Source organism: Elaeis guineensis, chromosome 11, assembly GCF_000442705.2.
Source record: "Elaeis guineensis isolate ETL-2024a chromosome 11, EG11, whole genome shotgun sequence".
In the NCBI taxonomy this organism is placed as follows: domain Eukaryota; kingdom Viridiplantae; phylum Streptophyta; class Magnoliopsida; order Arecales; family Arecaceae; genus Elaeis; species Elaeis guineensis.
Genome location: NC_026003.2, coordinates 20,864,199 through 20,872,530, shown reverse-complemented (window position 1 = coordinate 20,872,530; position 8,332 = coordinate 20,864,199). Strand labels below are relative to the sequence as shown.

At 38.9% G+C, this 8,332-nt stretch overlaps 1 protein-coding gene across 1 annotated transcript; it reads left to right on the top strand.

Moving 5' to 3' along the window:
- The first annotated feature begins 1,336 nt into the window (after positions 1-1,336).
- LOC105034721 (AT-hook motif nuclear-localized protein 18) lies at positions 1,337-3,309 on the top strand. Its single transcript, XM_010909977.4, has one exon. The coding sequence runs from the start codon at positions 2,209-2,211 to the stop codon at positions 3,097-3,099; it is 891 nt and encodes a 296-aa protein (XP_010908279.1). The 5' UTR covers positions 1,337-2,208; the 3' UTR covers positions 3,100-3,309.
- Positions 3,310-8,332: the final 5,023 nt, after the last annotated feature.

The following is an 8,332-nucleotide window of genomic DNA, read 5'->3' as shown; positions in this document are numbered from 1 at the left end:
AACTTTTTAAGGCATCTTGATCGGGATCCTAGAGCTGACTAGAAGAGTTGGGACAAGCAAATGAGAAGCATTCGACCTACAAAGCTAAGATATCTTAACTTGACTAGATGACTAGTTATCCCAATGACTGATCTAAGCTGAATACACCGCTTTTCAAGATCAAGGCAGTCTGACCCTCTCGCTTGAATTTGCATCGAGTTCTAACTATTTCAACCAATGCTGGATGGTCACAGTGCATCCTTATATTATTGCGCTTTGACAACAGGTTATTACAATATATTCTGGAGTTTATTGGAATACAATTTATCAAAGATGTGGCTTTCCAGCTATAAATAAGTCTCAAGGCCATCCATAAACAGGTAACACATGAAAAAATCACCTTAGCTTGAAAAGACTTTGTTTTTTTGTTTTTTTTTCTTTATTTCTTTTATTTCTACTTTAGATCCTTTTTGATTTAAGTATCGAAGGATCCGATCAAAACCAATCTAGTGAGCCCTCTAATCCTTTTCTATTATCTCATATATCTAGTGAGGCAGTTCGCATCAACATTGATCCTAGGATCAGCGGCAACAATTCCATTATTAGCCATTATGTTCTACAATAACATTATTATTATATGTATTATTTTAATATTAGCTAATTCAAAAACATAGAAAACAATGTACCTAACAGAACCGTTATAATTAAAATAAAAACTTCATTGTTTCAACAGGGGTTCGTTATAAGATTGAAATATTTTGTTAAAATATATCACCCAAAATGAGGCAAGTAATTGCCATTGTAACTGCTATAATGGCCCGTAGTAATTTTGCTGGGATCTAACCTAACAGAATAACGGTGGGATCTACTATAATGCTGCACCCTTCCGAGTCCTTTCATTTAGTGTCTTTTGCTCTAGGCTTGCTTGCAAGTGGCTAGGCTTGCTTGCAAGTGCCTAACTGCCTATAGCTTAAAAAAACATTTAAAAAATAAAAAAATAAAAAAAAGGTAAACAGTGGTCGGAACACGAATTTTTATGACCATCACCACATGCCAGAACCTGCCTGCGGGGCTTTTCACCACAACAATGCCCCTGCAAACTTTCAAACAGCCACAATGATGCTTCGATGTCATCTATAATTTTTTTTTTTTTTTGAAGGGAAATATCATCTATAATTCAACAACGTGGGAAGCTCGCTGGCCTTCTCGACAGCGACGCCCACCGGGTCAGCTCACGCATCGCTAACACCTCTCATCCTCTTCCGCCGAAGCCTTTTAAAATATATTCTCCTCGACGCGAAGAGTACGGCGGGTTCACCCCTCCACCCACCCTTCCCTAAGCCAGCCTGTCCTCACCTCCGATCCGTTTCAAGTATTGGCCAAACCATAATATTTTTAGTCCCATACCAGACGCGAGCGTGTTTTATGGGAGCATCTTGGATGGCTTCCAAGCAAGAGACATCGCAAGTCAGCTGAATCCAGACTGAAAGAAGATGAGAGAAGTGGAGGTATTGAAGCCTTCAACGCAAAGAGAGGGAATGTCAGAAATGTAGAGTGCAACCAAACCCAATCCACACCCAATTCTATGACACTCTTAAGGCCAACCTACACCAATTCTGCCACCATTTGGCATATTCCGGAACAGCTCCAACAAAAACAGCAGTAGGAACAAAGTATTGCCCAACCATTGGCAGGGTGTGGGACTTGGAGAAGTGATCAAATGAGTAGACGCCCACAATCCGCTGGGAAGTTGGTGGATGACAAGAGAGATGCACCTCCATGTTGGTTTCTTTTCTGGTGAGGGGTAGCAGTGGTGGTGCTTCTTGGGGTAGTGTTAGGTTATTCTGAAAGAGGAAAGAAGAGAAAAAGAGGGGCAGAGAGCCGTCTTTCTTTTCCCTTCTTCTCCTTTTGGATCTTAATCAATTGAATTCTCATCTCCTCTTGTTATCTTGGTTCTTCGAGTAGTGTTAGCTAGGTTATTCTGAAAGAGAAAAGGAGAACAAAGAGGGGCAGAGAGCCGTCTCTCTTCTCTATTCTTCTCGTTTTGATCTTAATTAATTGATTTCCCATCTCCTCTTGTTATCCTCTTCCACCTTCTCCTCCTCTTTCTTTAGTCCTCCTTTTCTTCCTTTCCACTGTTCCATCTCCTAGGTTTCATCCCACTTGTACAACGAATTAGAAAAAAGAAAGGGGGAAAAAACAAAAAAAAGGAAAAAAAATCTAGGGAAGATGGATCCAACAACGGGATCATCAGCACATGGTCATCACCTCCCATCTCCATTCCACACCAGAGACTTCCATCACAACTTCCACCATCGGCTGCAGCAGCCCAAATCCGAGGACGACCATGGCGGCCTCAATCGCGGTCAGAAGCGTGACTACGATGATAACAGCAACATCAATAACAACGGAAGCAGCAGCAGCAACGGCGATGGCAAAGATTCCTTGGAGGTAAACTTGGCCGGTACGGATGGCGATGCAGCACGCCGGCCCAGGGGCCGGCCTGCGGGGTCGAAGAACAAGGCCAAGCTCCCCATCATCATAAACCAGGAAAGCGCCAACGTCCTCAGAACCCACGTCATGGACGTTGCCGGTGGATGTGACATCGTCGAGAGTGTGGCCAACTTCGCACGCCGCCGGCAGCAGGGTGTGTGCATCCTTAGCGGCACTGGCACCGTCACCAATGTCACTCTCCAGCAGCCAGCCTCGCTGGGAGGCATCGTCACCCTCCACGGCCGTTTTGAGATCCTCTCCCTCTCAGGATCCTTCCTGCCGCCGCCCGCCCCACCTGCGGCGACCGGGCTAACAGTGTACTTAGCAGGTGGGCAAGGACAGGTCGTCGGAGGGAGTGTCGTCGGGCCACTAACGGCATCAGGACATGTTGTTATAATGGCAGCATCGTTTTCGAATGCTGCCTATGAGAAGCTCCCTCTAGAGGAAGAGGAGTCTCTACCACCCCAGGGGCCTGTGCAGACCCATGGATTGGTTGGCCAGGAGCAGCAGCAGCTTCTACAGGAGCCAAACCTCTTCCATGGTCTTGCGCCTAATCTTCTCAATAGCGTCCACTTGCCATCAGAGCCTTACAGTTGGACCATGGGTGCAGGCCGGCCACCTTATTGAACTCACTAAGTTAGAGATCAGCTCTACTATTTTCTTCTTTTTGGCTTGTTGTGCTGGAAATTCTTGCAGGATTTCAAGCTGAGCATCCTTTTGGTTAAGAGGAACTCATGCTCCCCGTTCCTCTCTATATCTGATCTTTTTCGTCAATTTCTTTTAATCTTCTCGAGAGCAAACTGGTGTTAATGAAGAAACTCTTACAAGCTTATGTTTTCTCGGCAGTTTCAGTTTGATGCAAAATTTCCCGGTTGCGCAGTCACAGAAGCACAGGCAGAGGCAGATGAGTATTTTCTCCCGTTTACTTCTGCTTCATCGCTTCTCGGCAATTTCTTCTTCAGACGTTGTAATTTTTCTTCTAGTTTTGGTTGCTTTTTTCGATGTTCATATCTTGATCTGGCATGTGTTGATACTCTCCAAGACCCTACCCGAAACATCTGAATTATAAAGGTAAACCGAGGGACGAAAGATATGAACTAGGAAAAGCTGGAAAAAAGGTAGGAAATCTATTTATCTGTGCTATGTCGATTCTAGTTGCTTTCAAGCAATTGTTTCAGAAGCACAGGACTAGCTAAAACTGCACCGATGTCTTCTCCTCCACTTCTCAGACACGGATCAGAGCAGCTCAGATCACTCTTCCCTTCCAAACTCGTTATCACTGCACGGTTTTTTAATTACAATTTTTACTGCTACAATAATAACATCAACATCTCCCATCTATTAATAGCGTTCTCCTTTCAGTAAGGAGACCACTCCTAATCATGTCTGTATCTCTAATTCCTTTGTTAAAACACTGTCACTTGAGCTTCGCTTCTTGCTGCTGCTTTTGTTCTCTTTCTACTCTCGTGGTCAAGTAGAAGTTAGATGTGTCACCACAATTGGTACCAGAACTTGTCAGAGTGGCAATCGTTTCCCATGGAAACCAGAAGCTTCAAAAAAGGACAGGGATGGAGCTAGTAGTCTTCCTTCACCAAGAGGCTGTGAATTCTCCGCCCTACATGTGCAATTTTCTGCTGAACGTGTTCTTTTCGAGGCAACAAGCTCCATTTAAAACGCAACAGCGATAATGACTAGGGCGTCAAAGTTCCTCCCTTGTGCCCCGGGGGACAAGGAAGCAGAAGGGGGGAGAGAGAGAGAGAGAGAGAGAGAGAAAGAGAGAGAGAGACAGAGCCTCGTGGGAAGAGGAGTTGGTAGGTATCTTTCCAGTCTCCTAGAAAAGCAAAGATTAAGAAGATAAGAGAGTGACTTTGGTGCGGCATGGCTAGCTAGCTATTGGCATTTGAATGTGAGACCACACTTTCCCTGCATTTACCTCCTCTTTCCTTGCACCATAGCTCTTCTTTTGTTGTTCGTCTGACCCCAGTGGACCTCCTTAACCTCCTCTTAGCAAGGGTTCTTCCATCTGTATCTTCCCGCAGATACCTTTTTTTTTTTCCTCTCTAGGGTCAAGATCAGATTTTCTGTGAAGAACTTCCATGAAACCTGACCAAATACCCTTGGAGTTGGATAGACATTTTATGCCATTAACGAAACATTACAATTGATGTTGTTCTATTCGAATTTCCTGAACTCCCACTCTATGAATACAAGTATATAGTGCTATGGTAGATAGAGGAGGAGATGAGTATTTGCAGTATTTTTCACACAAGATGAAGAGAGTAGACCTATTAGTAGAAGAGAACTGATAATTTTGTTTTACATTACTTCAACTCTCTTGATCCAAAATGGCTCAAGTATATTCTTTTATATAGAGAATTTTACAATCCTTCAATTACTTCTACATAAAATATTAAAAATCATATTTTAATTTTTATATAAGTGACACTTCGGTTTTATATATGTAGAGGAATTCTAAGTGAATTTTATAGAAAATACCAAACGTCATTGCTAATAATAAGATAATATTAATTTAGTTTATAAATTTCAACACCCTCACTTAAACCAAATTTTTTGCCATCAACTATTCCAGGTAATATCTTTATTTTGTGAAATAATTCTGAATTAAAGAGCTTGATGAAAATGTCGATAATTTGATCTCTAGACTTGATGTACTCCATTGAACCTCTTTTTTTTTTTGTTTAATCTCTAATAAAATCAAAGTGAACATCGATGTACTTGCTTAATTCATTCATGATGAATAGGATATTTTGCTAATACTATTGTTGACTTATTGTCCACATAGATTTTTATAGCTTCATTGAGGATATCAAATCTCTTTCAATAACTTTTCGAGCCACATCACATGGCACATATATGAAGTTATAGCTACACATTTTGCTTTACATGTAGAAAGAATAACTATAAGTTGCTTCTTAAAAGTCAAGTGAAAACTGTATCACCCGTATGGAACACGAAGCCTTTTGTACTCTTTCGATTATCAAGATTTCTACCCCGATCACTATCTAAATAGCCAACAAGTTGAAATTCATTAGAGAAAGAATAGAACAGGCCATGACTTAGTGCACCTTTAATGTAGTGAAGAATTTTTTTGGCAGCTTTGAAATGCATTGATATGGGCTCCACCATGTATCGACTCACTAGCCCAACACCATTTAAAATGTCTGGCCTCATATATATCAAATATCTTAGGTTTCTGACTAAACTTTTGAAATAAGTAGGATCAACCACCTTGCTATCATTTTGCTTCAGCTTAATGCAGCATTCCACCAATATATCAGCTGATTTACAATCTTTCATTTTAATTTTTTTGAGTACCTTTTTTGTATATGTTTCTTGTGAGATGAAGATATCCTCTTTTCTTTGCTTTACTTCAATGTTGAGAAAGAATGACATAAGCCTAATGTTCATCATCTCAAATTCATGAACCATAGTTTTCTTGAATTCTTCAAATATGTGTGAATTATTACTGCAAAGATAAGATCATCTATATACAAGCAAGTAAGTAAGATATCTCATTTAATAACTTCATGTAGAGGCACTTCATATGGACACTGGATATAACCATTTTGCTTAAAGGAAGTATTAATTCTTGCATTTCATGCCCTAGGTGCTTGTTTTAGGCCATACAAAATTTTTTCCAACTTATAAACTTTTGAGTCTTGCCCCATTTTAATATATCCCTGGGGTTATTCTATATATACCTCTTCTTCAATATAGCCATTCAAAAAAATAGATTTAACATTCATTTGAAAAATAGACCAACCATTTTGTGCGGCAATTGAAATAATTAAATGAATTGTTTCCATTCGAATAACAAGGATAAATACTTCATCATAGTCAATGTCAGTCTTTAGCTTATATTCTTTTACCACCAATCTTGTTTTGTACTTCATATCTTGGTCTTGTGCAATTTTTTTTGCCTTATACACCCACTTAACTCCAATGGCCTTTTGTCCTTTAAAGAGAGAAATCAACTCTTACATGTTGTTCTTCTTTATCACTTTGATTTCTTCATCCACAGCATCTTTCTACCTTTTATCTGGTAGGCATCTTCAAACTTTAAAGGCTTATAATCTACAAAGAGGCAAATAAGATAGAGTTTATTGGTAACCTTGTAGAGTTCTCTTAAGCTTTTTGTCTTTTGTTAGGCCTTGAACTATCTTTTGATGATGATGATGGAACAAAGTGTGTTGGTGAAGATAGTGGTGATGGCTTTTGAAGCTCTATGTTCACATATTCTTCTTCTTGAATTTCTTCAACCTTATTGTGCCAATCCCATGCTCCTTCTTCAACAAACTCCACATCTCTACTTACAACAATATTAGAATTATAAGGGTCAAATAATTTGCAGGCTTTAGATTTGGAATTATATTCGATGAAGATGAATTTAGGGCTTTTGTCATCCAACTTGGATATCCTTTGTTTGGAAACATGTGCATAGGTGATGCACCTAAAAATCTTCAAGTAAGAGATGTTCGGCTTCCTCCTAAACCATGCTTCTTGTAGCATCTTTTTCTCCAAACTTGATGTAGGCCACCTATTTTGAATATAGATTGCACAAGCCACCACCTTGGCCCAAAACTCATTCGACAAACTCTTTCTTTTGGGCATACTTCGCATCATGTTGACAATAGTATAGTTTCTCTCAACCACGTCATTTTGTTTGGGAGAATAAGGTACCATTAGTTGATGCTGAATACCATATTCTTCACAAAATTCTTCACAAAATACTTTCACCAATATAGCAGACATATTGTAACAATTCTAGGACATATATTTGTACTCAAATTATTAATTTATCAATAAAATTGGTATTCTTCTATCCATTTTTGTCTAATGTGTCCAAAATCATCCTAAAAATTAATAAATTAAAGATACATATTCTCAAAACAGTTGAGATTTAGAGATATGTATGATTAATTTCTAAATTACTCTTGATCGATGGATCATCATGGAGATGGTAATTGATCCGATTAAATCGGTGTACGGATCATTTCTTTCAAGATAGATGAGTTTTTAGTCTATAGTGGAGAGACACTAAACAACAGTGCAGATGGTTATTAGAGAATATCGGTACTGAGCATAATTAAATGAGAAATCATAAGGATATCTACTCACTCATCAGTGATCTTCTCGATGTTGTAATAGTTTGAGTAATTTTTTAATCTGTAGTGCCTCAGCTACTCACAGTGAGATTACTGTAGTTTGGCTGCACATAAATATGGTCTCCTAGTCATTTGAATTTTTGTAGTGCATATTGACTACAGTAGGTTTATTGTAGGAGTAGAGTACGTACCTAGATAGAATTTATCGATCTTAGTAGATAAGAGTAGTCCTATGGAGTTTGAGAGGCTGAGTCTTTAAATCTGTGGCTACAACAAGGTGATTGATGGAAAAAAATTTTCATCAGTATCACGATTTAGATTTGAACTAATCGAATCTTTTATATGACGGATGTTGGGATTTGATGAGTTTTCATGACCTCCATCTTATCGAGACTCACGATAGAAGATCTGAATCATATGGTAACTGCACCTAAGATTTTTAATTATTCTTTTCTACTAAATTATCACCACATGCTGTTAGGCATCACTAGTAGATTGTGAGAGCTCACTAGGATCATTTTGGTTCGATGATCTTTGATAGGTGAGAGTTAAAAATATTTTAACCTGATGTGTCGATGATACTATGATGGAGATCATGGTATGTCTCACTCTTAGATAGAATAAAACCTATGAAGTTATACACAAAAAGAGTTTGATCAGATCAAATGATTGGATCATGATCAAATTATCAATATGATTGATAATTTGAATTAATTTATAAAAGTAACAAATAT